General features: G+C 48.3%; 5 protein-coding genes across 5 annotated transcripts; 1 reads left to right on the top strand and 4 right to left on the bottom strand.

Moving 5' to 3' along the window:
- Positions 1 to 303: 303 nt before the first annotated feature.
- EI90DRAFT_3291936 (major facilitator superfamily domain-containing protein) lies at positions 304 to 3,669 on the bottom strand (the record flags this gene model as incomplete). The annotated part of the gene is made up of 17 exons (XM_039067308.1): positions 304 to 910; positions 987 to 1,043; positions 1,148 to 1,226; positions 1,292 to 1,300; positions 1,362 to 1,386; positions 1,434 to 1,618; positions 1,688 to 1,763; positions 1,822 to 2,010; positions 2,101 to 2,162; positions 2,216 to 2,472; positions 2,591 to 2,648; positions 2,697 to 2,715; positions 2,786 to 2,797; positions 2,853 to 2,955; positions 3,014 to 3,049; positions 3,128 to 3,394; positions 3,566 to 3,669. 17 exons carry the CDS (start codon positions 3,667 to 3,669, stop codon positions 664 to 666), a joined length of 1,785 nt encoding a protein of 594 aa, XP_038911855.1. The 3' UTR covers positions 304 to 663.
- A 544-nt stretch (positions 3,670 to 4,213) lies between these two features.
- On the top strand, positions 4,214 to 4,750 carry EI90DRAFT_3129382 (uncharacterized protein; the record flags this gene model as incomplete). The annotated part of the gene is made up of 2 exons (XM_039064192.1): positions 4,214 to 4,339; positions 4,406 to 4,750. The coding sequence occupies 2 exons, from the start codon at positions 4,214 to 4,216 to the stop codon at positions 4,748 to 4,750; spliced, it is 471 nt and encodes a 156-aa protein (XP_038911856.1).
- Positions 4,751 to 5,616: 866 nt separating this feature from the next.
- On the bottom strand, positions 5,617 to 6,400 carry EI90DRAFT_3281925 (uncharacterized protein). Its single transcript, XM_039066862.1, has 2 exons — positions 5,817 to 6,400; positions 5,617 to 5,770 (listed from the first exon to the last, which is right to left on the bottom strand). The coding sequence occupies exons 1-2, from the start codon at positions 6,387 to 6,389 to the stop codon at positions 5,738 to 5,740; spliced, it is 606 nt and encodes a 201-aa protein (XP_038911857.1). The 5' UTR covers positions 6,390 to 6,400; the 3' UTR covers positions 5,617 to 5,737.
- A 1,305-nt stretch (positions 6,401 to 7,705) lies between these two features.
- EI90DRAFT_3074151 (uncharacterized protein) lies at positions 7,706 to 9,509 on the bottom strand. The gene is made up of 6 exons (XM_039061487.1): positions 9,311 to 9,509; positions 9,023 to 9,255; positions 8,765 to 8,972; positions 8,242 to 8,707; positions 8,033 to 8,183; positions 7,706 to 7,972 (listed from the first exon to the last, which is right to left on the bottom strand). Exons 1-5 carry the CDS (start codon positions 9,480 to 9,482, stop codon positions 8,105 to 8,107), a joined length of 1,158 nt encoding a protein of 385 aa, XP_038911858.1. The 5' UTR covers positions 9,483 to 9,509; the 3' UTR covers positions 7,706 to 7,972; positions 8,033 to 8,104.
- A 102-nt stretch (positions 9,510 to 9,611) lies between these two features.
- EI90DRAFT_3074155 (uncharacterized protein) lies at positions 9,612 to 11,644 on the bottom strand. Its single transcript, XM_039061488.1, has 4 exons — positions 10,837 to 11,644; positions 10,614 to 10,791; positions 10,467 to 10,558; positions 9,612 to 10,416 (listed from the first exon to the last, which is right to left on the bottom strand). Exons 1-4 carry the CDS (start codon positions 11,534 to 11,536, stop codon positions 9,788 to 9,790), a joined length of 1,599 nt encoding a protein of 532 aa, XP_038911859.1. The 5' UTR covers positions 11,537 to 11,644; the 3' UTR covers positions 9,612 to 9,787.
- Positions 11,645 to 12,220: the final 576 nt, after the last annotated feature.

The raw sequence follows: 12,220 nt of genomic DNA on the forward strand, positions 1-12,220 counted from the left end.
GATTATCTCCGTGTACAGTGATTCTTCATGTTTTTCTGTACCCCACGCCATCGCTAGGTCTACGTGGGTTTCCTAGCTATGGCACGCGACCCCACCCCACGATAGAGTCGGAGGCCCTCCATCGCCATCTTTGGAGCTGGGAGATGATGACTGGCGGTTCGCTAGAGGTTACCTACGCACGCTTGCATTCATCGTCCCTGTTGCATACACTATGAAGAAGATGATTGTACTATTAGTTAGCTAGACCATAGAAGCGATGATCATAGAAGCGATCTGTTTAATGCCTACTCCTGAGCAGTGATCGCTGTTTTCAACTCGTGCGCGACGCTACCCACTTTTTCACTTTCCCTCGGAGACGTTGAGCAATATCAGAACTTGTTACCCAGTGTCACACGTTATGATTCCCATCCGCGCACGACCGCGCTTCGCGTCGCCCTTGAAAACTGTACGGGTTTGAGTAGACTTGCTTGGGATTCAGTTCGGCAATATCCAAAATTACATTGTCGTGAAATTCGTACGAGTAATGTAAGCAGGAATTGATGCAAGATCACATACTCGGGGTTGCGGTAAAAATGATTGCTTCGGGGCGAAGTGGCACACAATGAATGCGGAGCAGAAACGAAGGCCAAATAAGAAACCTCAAAGGGAATCCACCAACCCCTATCAAGTGACGTATCTGAAATGAGGCCAATCTTCTCCACTCGCCGCCTCTCTTAACAACTCCTCATTCACAAACACATCCTCTCCGCCTTCCTCGCTTTTCCAAGCAGTTTGTGTTGTCAAAGTGCTGTTAGCAACTTTACTAGGTCCATAAAGGGTATCACGTCGGTTGTTCAAGCTTTGGAAGTAGAGGGATAAGGAGAGGGACAGGAGGGATGCGAGGAAGAGGAGGCCTGCTGCTATGCACATTCTGTATCAAAGTGTAGAAGGGAGGAAGGGTGCGTGAGTCCCCTTGACAGTCAATGCACAATGACGAAGGGACGAACCCTGTTACATAATAGGGCGCATGGCGAGATGGATATAGGTGAATTCCGAGTAGTGGCCTGAGCAAACAATGACATTTTGAGTCCCAAGTAGGCCCCACAATGGTCATAGGTGGCGTCGTGGTCAGAACCATGTGCAACATGAGAAGATTACATCAACAGACCCGCATTGGCCAAGAACGCCAAAGATCGCGAACCCTGCGCCTCTTTGCGATTCTCGCACTTGATTATTAGACACCCACGCTGCGAATTGAAACTGAGTTAGCATTATCTCCTCCGAATGGACTGTCAGCTACGTTAAAACTTACAGTATAGGACTGAAGATAACCAGTCCATTAGTTATGCAAACCTTGCAAACGTCTAAAACAAACCACTTACGTGGCACCATCGTAAAACATCCCGTCTAAAAATGTCAAATAATGTCAAACGCGAAAAACGAACCTAACTCACCGCAACAAGGAAAATGGCCGCGTACCTAATCCACACTCCCCTACAAATCGCCAAAACAACGTACCCAATCGCCCCCACTGCAGAATAGAATGAGACCATCATTCCACGTTTGCCCAGTCTGTCTGAGACGAACATGCTGAGGATAGCACAGATGAAAGCGGCAAGGTATGGAGGGGCGGAGAGACCTGAAATTTGCAAGTCGCACGGATTAATAATTAATAGGGAATTAGGTTGGGCAAGACGTGTAACTTTACCTTGGGCCCGGACGGTTGAGAAGCCCGCTTCTTTCAGGAGAGTAGGGAGGTACACGGGAAGTGAAGCGAATGTTACCTAAATCCCAACATTAACAAAATACAGTGAACCCCGGGGATCAACCATGAAACGTTACATTAGCAATGAAGAATAAGACCCCATTCACGTAATTGATTGGGTCCCTTAAACTGGCTAATACTTGACTCCAAGCGATGCCACCTTCACCACCTGCTTCTGCTCGAATATGATCACCTTGGACGGTGTTCGATAGTGACATCCGTAGTCGCGCTAAAGATTTCTCCCTCGGAGTGAGGAACTTGCATGTCTATGGTTAGTGACGTTGTCCAGAGGGAGGGTGGTGTAGTGTCGTCAGTGCCGCCCGGGAGAGGTAATTTTTAGCTGGAAAAGAGCATACTTCTATAGAATTGGGGAGCAGGTAGTAGATGAAAGGCGCATAGAGAACTGTTGGGGCTCCCTCTTAAGCAAGAATTAGTAACGCGTAATCAAACACCAAATATCCGCCGGCTTACCGACGATAAAAAGTAGTCTCCAACTAGCAACCCGGCTCCCCTTCCCAATTTGGACAAGTCCATAAGCCAACGCCCCAGCAAAACTGCTAGATAACGCAGCAGCAGAGACAAATATTCCAAATCTGGACCCAAATTCATATCTTGGATAGAAAAATGAAAAATACAACGCCACTCCAGGCCCGAATGATGCTTCGAACGCTCCGATGAAAAATCGAGCTGTCATGAGTCCCGACCAGCTATGCGCTGTTCCTTGCAGCCTAAAGGTGGGTTATTTTTAGGTCAGTACAAAGCCAAAATCGGGACTTTCCGTGACTCGAAAGGGGTGGAGAAGAAGGGAAGTTGAGAGATTTGTGGCTGAGGGAATTCTTTGCTTACATAGATGTCACACCCCATGCTAGAGCCGTGAATGACGCAATTACTCTGGGTGGCAAGACTGAAACAATGGTTGGGTATTTTTAAAAGAATCAAACGAATCACGCACCTTTCCAGAAAATAACGAACTGTAGGAAAAGACGAGGACTAGTTAATGGAAACCCCGGGTGCCCACCGGGCGTTGAACAGGGGACTGACCAATTGGAAGATCTGCAAGTAATCGTTTGACAAATGAAGGAAAGACACGAAGGATCATGATACGTACGATGTACGAGATGTAAAATATCGTAAGCAACCATTCATATTTGCTCGACGTGAGATTGAGGTCTGTTTTCATCCCAGCAGCATACGCATTTCCGATATTAGATCTGTCGATGCCAGAACAACCTCAAAGGGTTGGACAGGGATACAACAAACCCTACTCACCGATCGAGAAAAGCTAATGCATAAAGTGTGTAGACTCTATAAACAAGGGACCCACAGGAACCAAAGGTCAAACTGTGCCAGTGACACGTTCCGGTGAGAGCAGAACAGACGCACACAGGGATTATATGACGATCCAATTTTTGTCTGAGGATGGACTCTTCTCGCACTGTAAAACGTTGGTCCGATATCGACGTTGGCGCTAAATGTTGGGTAGATGTAGCTGGGCTATTAGGGGCGGTGTCCGTTTTGGTGGGTGCGTTCATGACAGTCCTCCCTGAATACAAATGCGTGATGCTCCTCGACCTTACAGTCAGTAAACGTGCCGTCCAGCGCTCGACGGACGCGAAAACGACACGAGATGTGGAAAGGCGAGTGGAAGCACTTGGGAAGGAAAGGATATTATTGTCAGGCTATATAATAAGCATCCGTGATCTGTGAATGTTTCGGAAAAACTTCCGACTCGGGAGATGTATAGTTCATTACTGTACACGATGACGCAAAAAGGGGCGAATGTTAGACTTATCGACGGCCATGTCCTGTAAAGGCACATACGGACTTCTGGCAGGCAGGTGACCAGCCTCTGACTTCGGGGCGGCAAGTGTGATGGCGGTGATGATGATGACAGCATGCAGAAGACCTCTCGAGTTCATCGCCATTGACGACACTAGCCGCTATATTGGCGCTGAGTGCAAGCTTACACCTCTCCTCGGATCGAGCTGGAGCACAGACGCTCACGGATGTCGATGGGCCGGAAGTAGAGCGGTGAATAACAATATAATTGAATCATTCATAAGGCACGTGCCACAATTTAGAGTTCACGGTCGACACGAAAAGGAAGAAAAAGGAGAACAGACAAGAAAACATCTGGTATCGAGAAGGAGGGGGGAGGTTTTTTTAAGGGGTTTTGGCTTTGTTTTATTGCTTTGTTTTGATTGCCTTATTTCTTTTTTATGGATCAACGAGGTCGGCCTGTGTGTCTTACCTTAGCTGCAGAGTCGGCCGGATTTATCCGACCCTTCGTCCATAATAGTATTCCAATATGTCGCAGGCCTGATTCGCTGGGCTCCTGGTCATCAGAACTGCACGGCATATTGCTCGCGTTTTCCGCTTCCCCCAACTCGTACATATATGTTTACAACGAGGAATTTGTCATCAAGAAACCAAACTCGGGATAAAGAAAGACTCGGCCGTGAAGTCGATATGGCGCTTCTTACTGGTAATGATTGTTTATCGGTCGCTACTTCAGTCATGGGGAGATTATGGGGTTTATCACATGGTTCGGGAAATACAATGATCAAGAAACAACATTCGCCCAGTTCGCCCAGAGTGCGATGACCGTCCCTCTCAATGATCTAACAGTTTTGTGCCCTGCTCAACAGGCCACATTCTAAGGGCATCATTCACGAGGATGTGGAGCCATCTAACCTCGTCAACCCACGATTTATCCATTTTGCCGAGGCCGTGCTCGAGTCTGAGTCCCCTTGCAGACATGCCTCGTCAACACACTTCGTCTCCCCTTCTTCCCAAATCGTCACCCCAGCTGCGTACAGGTCGTCTGCATGGGTTAGGGGAGAACGAATTTTCAGGCGCATTTATACTGGGCGTTTACCATTCGAAGACATCGTGGAAGATGACGTGGATTTGCTTATTAAAGAGGGTCTTCACCCAGATCTCAGTCTAATTGACGATGGAGCTGTCAAGGCTCTGATCCGCGAATATCTAGATGGTGGAGAGTGAGTTTCATGCAAAGCTTCCGATCAAGTTTCATATTACTCTTTGTCTAAAGCAGCTGACTCCGGAGGACACCCAAGACTATCGTAGGGACCTCAGCCGGATTCCTGGAGACCAACTTGCGCGATCATGCGGTAAACTGCCGGACATAGCGTTCCATGGAGGGCCTATATCGGTTGGGCTCACCTGCGAGATTTTGGCTCTTCCCCTTCTCGAATTTATTTTCGCCACCGACACAATGGCTTGTTTGTTGTGAAAAAATACCATTGTTTGAAGAGCCAGGGCACCTCAGCGTCCTGCCTGGACCAAAGCAGACCTGGCCTCTGACACCTACTTGCTTCTTTCCACTCTCCCACGCTACCAACATTTGTTTGACACAACATTTGTCACTCACTCTTCCGTTGCCTCTCATGCCACCATGTCCTGTCCGATATAACATCTCACATCCTTTACCTCTCATGCACCCGAGTGTGAACCTTCAGAGTCCACCATAATGTATACAACGATCACAAAGCGCTACAAGCACTGTACTGCGAACCCACGCCATGTCTTCCGTCAAGATTGTGCAGCAGGGGCAAATATGAACCCTCGAACCTATTGTACACCCAATCCTGCGTTCGGTTCCTCATTCATTCTGTCCTGCACGTTACTATAGGTTAGACGCGCTAATTAATTCGGTTCTCACTACGGAGACGGAGCTCATTATTATGGCGCTCCGTTACGATAGATTGTCTACGCTCATGGTATAACAAACAACTTTCACCCGCATAACTCAATTGGTACTAGGATGCTTATCAGCTGCCAGGAGAGCGAGCATACTTCAGAACAGATTCCCGTTAGCACTATTGTACAAAGCAGGAAGGTATACACGAGGTGAAAATGATCACGGTGACCATGAAACACACGGAACACAACCAAGACAGATATCTTTCCGTATGCTACTTGCAGTGGTTAGTTTAATCATCCACCGTTCTGACCAAATATCTGATCATATCAGTAGGAATGGCAGAAGCTTGGGAAGTGCGGCTGGAATTATATCCAGTAAATTCAACCCTTGTTTTTTCATTAGGACCCCCTGCCCCGGCCATTCAACTGTGCCAGCGTCGGGATCACGCTCCCAAATCCTACCATTCACCGAGCGAACGATCTTGTGCTCCGCAGTTGCGATCCAGGAATCATCGGGTCCCGTTTCCCACAACGACACTCGCTTTCCATCACGACTCATGACCAAGACCATCACGGTTTTCGCACCAAATATGCCCGCAATCCCATCAGGAGACAGACATTGCTCCCACACGCTTTCATCCCGCATGTCCTGGTAACTCCCATCACTAATTGTTACGGTGTTTTGGATGACAGCATCGATAACTGTTTGAGCTGCCTCCACAATATGCAGGCCAATCTCCACAGTATCCTTCAGGAGCCCGCCAGCTATTTTGATGAGCTGAAAAAGATCCGCAACGGTTTCTATCGCCTCAGGTAGTTCCGCAGCGCCGATAATGTCCGAGAGTCCAGTGAAAGCGGCAATGAGCAACGTGGCGTCGAATAGGAGATCAATAATAACCCATTCGGGACTGAGGGATGCTATGACTTGGATATCCTGACCAGAAGCGTTGGCCATGTAGACGGATCCAGCGTTACCCATGGCTCCTGCCGGTTGTGGTGAGTCACCATTCTAACGACATCCTCAGTTGTGCTCGGCTCACTGGAGGTGATTTTGCAAGAGGAACTCGAACCCAGGTGTAGGCGCAAGGGATCGGCTCACTATATATACCAGCTAGTTGAAATAGTCAGCTGTGCCGCATGGATTAGGTCATGCAGCTAGCCTTTGTGTCTGCAGCATTTCCCAGCTATTCGTACAAGGGAACTGGTGGTTGCGATAAGCTAATCGGCGGTTCCTAGTCGCAGGCCGATGCAAAAGCATTCGCAAACACGCGTTTGGACGCTGCCCTCCGCCTCGTAGTTCATGATCTAGGGACCGCCACTGTTTGCTAAGGCAATAATGGCGCACTGATCGAAGGCTGATATTATTTCGATAACCGTAGAATACCGCGCAGACTTCACATATTCATTTTGCGCCAGTGCCTTGTCGCGCACCATTCATTCAGCAGATCCTAATCTAGCCTTGTCCTTTGTTAACGTGGGGGGGGCAATCTGGCATCGATCTATTGTATCGAGTTGGCAGTGCGAATGTGCTGCCATCCTAGATGGTTTTTTTGATGCGTTCTAGAGTTGAGGGGCATGGGCTTCATGCCAGCAGGCTAGACTCTATTCTCCAAACTGACTAGTAGTTCGTAATTCAGGAACCACCGTTGATTGCTGCAGCAATAATGACGTTGCGCTGATCGAAGGCCGGTTTGGTTTTGATAACCGTAGAATACCGTGCAGACCTCACATACTCATTTTGCGCCGGTGTCTGGTCGCGCACCATTTACTCAGCATATCCTGATTCAGTCCTGTCTTTCATTGGGATTACTGCCTGTGCGAACGATCGATCTGTCCGATCGAGTTGGGGGCGCAAATGGGCAGTGCACACTATCTGGTTTTTGAATCTGTTCTGGATTCGAGGGGTGTGGACTTAATGCCAGCAGCCTAGGCTACATTCTCCAAGCGGGAACGCGGAGATCGATTTAGAAATGTGCTGCGTAAACACCGATGATGAGCTGACTCCGTGGTATGGTGTCCAGCCAGCCCAGTTCCAAGCCAACGTGTCGATCGCCCCAGTGAGATGTGGAGATGATTCCACAAAATAACTGGAGGCAAACCGAAGAGTCGGGCTCCCCGAAATACTATGTGGCATAGGGACCCAGGGCCTCGACGCACCTCAACCCCGAGTCTTCGAGTTCTTGACCGCGTCGTCTCTCGGCCACCCAAAAGTACCCACAACGCTTTCATATATGTCCTATTGCACATCATGTGGTTGTTGAACACCTTCCTAAACTTTAACCTGAGATTGACACAGAGAAAGAAAGCTCATTATATTACCGATAGGTCCACAGTAGAGTAGGAGTTACAGTAAATATGGGAAATTTCACCCGTATTTGCCTCAGATCTCGCAGATCATCCGATCCGCTAGGAGCCCTAGTAAACACTATATACAGGAACGGAAATGTACTTGTAAAGATAGTTCACAAAGATTTCAAACACCTCGGAAGAATCATCCAGAATGACAAGTTGTGATGAAGAACACTTATTTTCCCCCAAATCAGAGAATGCAGCACTGCGGACCTTGAAGCGGCAAAGTTTGCGTTCACAGTTAGACAAAGCAGTCGAGTATTGAATGCGCACCATAATTTAAACATCCTTCCTTGCACGGAGAAATCCACATATCCCGTCGGTAGACACGTGGAGAGGGACTCCTCATACAGTTTCAACCTCCGTGCCATCCCAACCACTCATAATCAGTGCTGGTTTGTGAATGATGGGAACCTCATTTATGCTATTATTATGTATAATCAGTAAATTATGCCATGTAGCTAGATATTGAAGAACCATACCTGTGCTTGAGAAATTCCATCGCTTGCTGAACAACTGCATTGGCCTCATCAATAGGCCTAGTCTGACGCATTATTTCTGCATTTCTGAAACATTCTAGTGCCTCATGAGCAAATCCGATAGCCCGACCCCATTTATCCAGACTTGGTCGAGGCCTCCCTTCTTCGGCACCCTTCTTTGCAGAGCGGGTGTGCCATGCCTCCAAGCTCAAGGTATAAGCATTCAACATCAGGTCAAATATGGTCTCGCATATTGGGCGAAGGGCATTGACAAATTGACGAGGTGTCGCGGTCCGTGTGAAGTTGGGGAGCTGCATACCAGTTCGAGGAACCGAGCTATCGCGTCCTTGACGGAATGTGGGAGGTTCGGTGCTCCCATCGAACTGGAAGAATTCAAATACATCTCCATCGCACAGGATACCATGCACAGCAACGCGGAAGCCCTGTCGCGCATTGTTCCAGTCACCAGCTGGGTATCAACATGTAATTGGCCTCCGAAAAATTAGGCACCAAAAGGGCAACTGACCGTCGCACTCTGCGATTAGTTGGGCAATTGCGTCTAAGCGCTCCTTTGCACTGCCAGTTTTGAGTTTGAATTCGATGAAAAGAAGCGAAATAGAGCCGAAGGCCTTGAAGAAATACTCCACACCCCCGGTGGCGATGCGACCTTCAAGAAGTGATTCGGGCAGATTCCTGAAAGCAAACTCGAATACAGCAACAAGACGATTAAAGATCTAAAGCAGATTCCGACTTAGTGCCATGTGAGGAGCTGACTCGCACTTACTGGCGACAGGAACCGGGATCTCGCCTCTCCCGTTTCATGCATAATTGGAGGCCCATAGTGGGTCTGCATAATATCCATATCCTCCAGAATGGATTTAAAAAGAGTCGTGGGAATGCGAGAACGATGCAGCGTGAAATTGTCGATATCTGCCATCTGGAGACTGGCTTCAAGTCCGACGAACGACGCGATGGCTTCGTACTTGACATTGGAAAAATTAGCGTCTGTCCGATCCTCTTAAAGAAAATTCGATCCTGTCAATCACCAAAGATCACAAGACAATGGACGGACCAGACAAGATCTCTCGCAACATGCTCAAATCGAAATCGTGTTGGTGCATTATGTGAAGAAGAGCAATTTCGGCGGAATCATGACTGGTGATAGCAGACGACAGTAATGCTCTCAAACTATCGGCTGACTGAACTACTGATTTGCCATCTTCACACTTTCGCTTCGTCGCCATTGGTCGGGTATGTAGTTCCTAACCGAGGGGGGTTAGCGGAGTTGGCCGAATATATTGTGTCTAAGTTATCGATTCCGACCGAGGTCAGTCTGCCTTACAGTTTACGCTTTCACGACCCACTACAGATAGCCGGAATAATATTGACATTGCACAAGAAAATTTTTAATGAATTTGTACATAACATACAAATTTCAATAGAAAAGGGAACAAGAAACACCATTTGACACATGGTGGGAGTGCCAAAAAGTTCACGTGTACTTAAATCCGATCTCCACCCTACTAGGCACTGCTACCTGTAACCAAACTCACTGAGAGGGTCCATAAGGAGAAAGCCGAACAGTTCGTCGACTCGAGTCTAAAGTAATGGGAGGTTGCTGGTTCAAGGTCACTATTGCCCGAAGGAGCAATCTTCGGAGCGCCTCGTGTAGATTGGTGGAGCGCGGTGGTTCGATTAGGTATTCATATTCTGGACCGACCTGCAAGGCAATGTTATGAAGCAGTTCACCAAGAACTGGCCCTAATTCTGGATGAAGCGCTCTTTTCCACCAATCCAAAGGCAAGAAGAATAAAAGTGTCGACATGTCGACATCACGGTACCTCCTTGAATTGAGTGTCTGCTCAAACCTGGCTAATTCCATTAATGGAGAATCATCACTCCCTTCAGGCTTTGCATGGAGCAGAGTGTCGACAATGACCCAAACGAGAGACTCGATATCGTGTCGTGGGCGATATAATGGTGGATTTTGCAGCGAACCGAATTCGTGAATGTTGTTGTTATCATAATCCTCCTGACCGGCCTCATATGCGCCAACGCCAAACAGCATATTGTACGTGTGGAGCACCTCACCTTGAAGCTCGGGCATGGGCCGGAATCTCTGAGGTGAAGGGGCCCAAGACCTTGACAAAATTGCTCGGGGGAATACAGTGGGGTTCCCTAGATCCATTGTCATTGAAGAAATACCGACACACTGACATCACGCACACTGAACTGTCTCAGAATCTCTGCTGCTTGATTGTCATCAGGCCAGTAGCTAGCGGCCATGTGCAGATCACCAACCAGACCCCTAGGCTGATTCCTGAGGCAATTACGGGATTTGAATATCTGCTCACTATTTGGTCAAAGGCGCTCACCTGTTGTCGGGGTCAAGATATTTGTTTATGAAGGTTGGTTGGTTGTCCGAAGGATTCAGCATGTTCTCAGCAAAACCAGCTGGGTTCTGGGGCGTTACGCTCTTTACATATATATATATGTTTGAGGGGCTGATGTGACGGTGGACAACTTCATGGCGTTCAACAATATAACGTAACTCTAACGAAATCAATTTCAGCATCATGATAATCAGATGTTTCGTACCTTCCACAATATCGAAGAATCCTGCAAGTAGATCCAAGACAGTCCTCCCTTGTGAGATTGACACACCAGTGTCCAGGTAGATCATTGCAGAACTTCTTCGGGAGGCCACTTGTCCATGCATTTTATCGGCATTCCATTGGTTCAGTTCGTCCAAGTCCCAGATGCCAACGTCGATAGTAATGGGTTCCCCATCGAACTCAACGCCTCGAACAACGCCTGCGACATAGCCATCCTTGTGGATACGGTCGAGTATCTCCATTCCATGGTGAACCGGATCTCCTCCATCCAGTCGACCCATAACCTGTTTGTAAATTATGGGGGCTCCTTGGGCTACGGGAGGGCCCACTTGCGCATACACATGCGTGCAGCGAGTGTGAGGAATTCCCGGAAATATGCAGCGATAGAGTCCTTCTAAGACGGCGTTATCTGATAACAAGAAAAAGCCAGCACGAGTAGCATCAGGAGATGACGTGATGTGCGACGGGGGTGCATTATAGAGGGACGCGGCGTATTTTTTGAGGGCTTGGGACTCCGAGTACAACTGTCCCGGTGATCGGTAAGCAGCAACTGGGCCGCTCCAGATGACAAAATAATGTGTTTTCCCAGCGTAAAGCCTGTATACACATGGCTTGTCCAATCGAACGTGGTGTATACTAGTGGCATAGAGAGCCGCTTGCTTCAAACCTTTTTCTTCAGCCATACCTTCAGAAACAACTTCGATGCAGGTCTCTACTTGTGAAGGAGAAGTAGGCAATAGTCATCGAATATGGAGTGTTCCAAGGATGTCTGGTCTCTCCGAGACAGTTAATTCCAGTTTAATATCCTATTCCACGGGACTAATCGGGGCCGGGCACGTGCGACCTGGAGCAGTCTCGTTCTGCACTGCCGCAGTGCTGATGGATCGTGATGGGTGACCAACTGCCCGGGTCCTAACTTGCCTCTAGCATGGCTGAGGTTAAGTTGCTGAGGAAGGGGGAGGTTTGCTCCTTTCCCCCACCTGCTCGCTTGCTTTCGCGCTTGTGCTCGGAGTTACTGGTATGTTTCCCCCAGCGCAGCAGGGCTTGTAACTCACGCTCGCTTGCCAGTACCCCCTCTGGTTATTGCGTAGTTATTGCTTTTCCGCTTCCTTCTTACTGTTCTCTGTAAGCATATCTTTCTCCCTTGTTTTCTTTATCGTGATTGCTTGCTGTCAGCTCTTGTTCCAACCTCGCTTGCGCTGCTCTCTCTTCTGCCTACCCTCCACCTTCCCCAACTCCACCTTTGTGACTGGTGCTATTATCTCGTTATCATCTTATTCGCCCTTGGCCGTTGTATTTCTTTTCTTGCAATCCCATTTTGCGCTGGCCCACGTTGCATCGTGGGCCGTCTCCACTAAGTTGGTCGG

This window comes from Cantharellus anzutake (assembly GCF_015039405.1).
Source record: "Cantharellus anzutake strain C23 chromosome Unknown EI90scaffold_57, whole genome shotgun sequence".
NCBI lineage: Eukaryota > Fungi > Basidiomycota > Agaricomycetes > Cantharellales > Hydnaceae > Cantharellus > Cantharellus anzutake.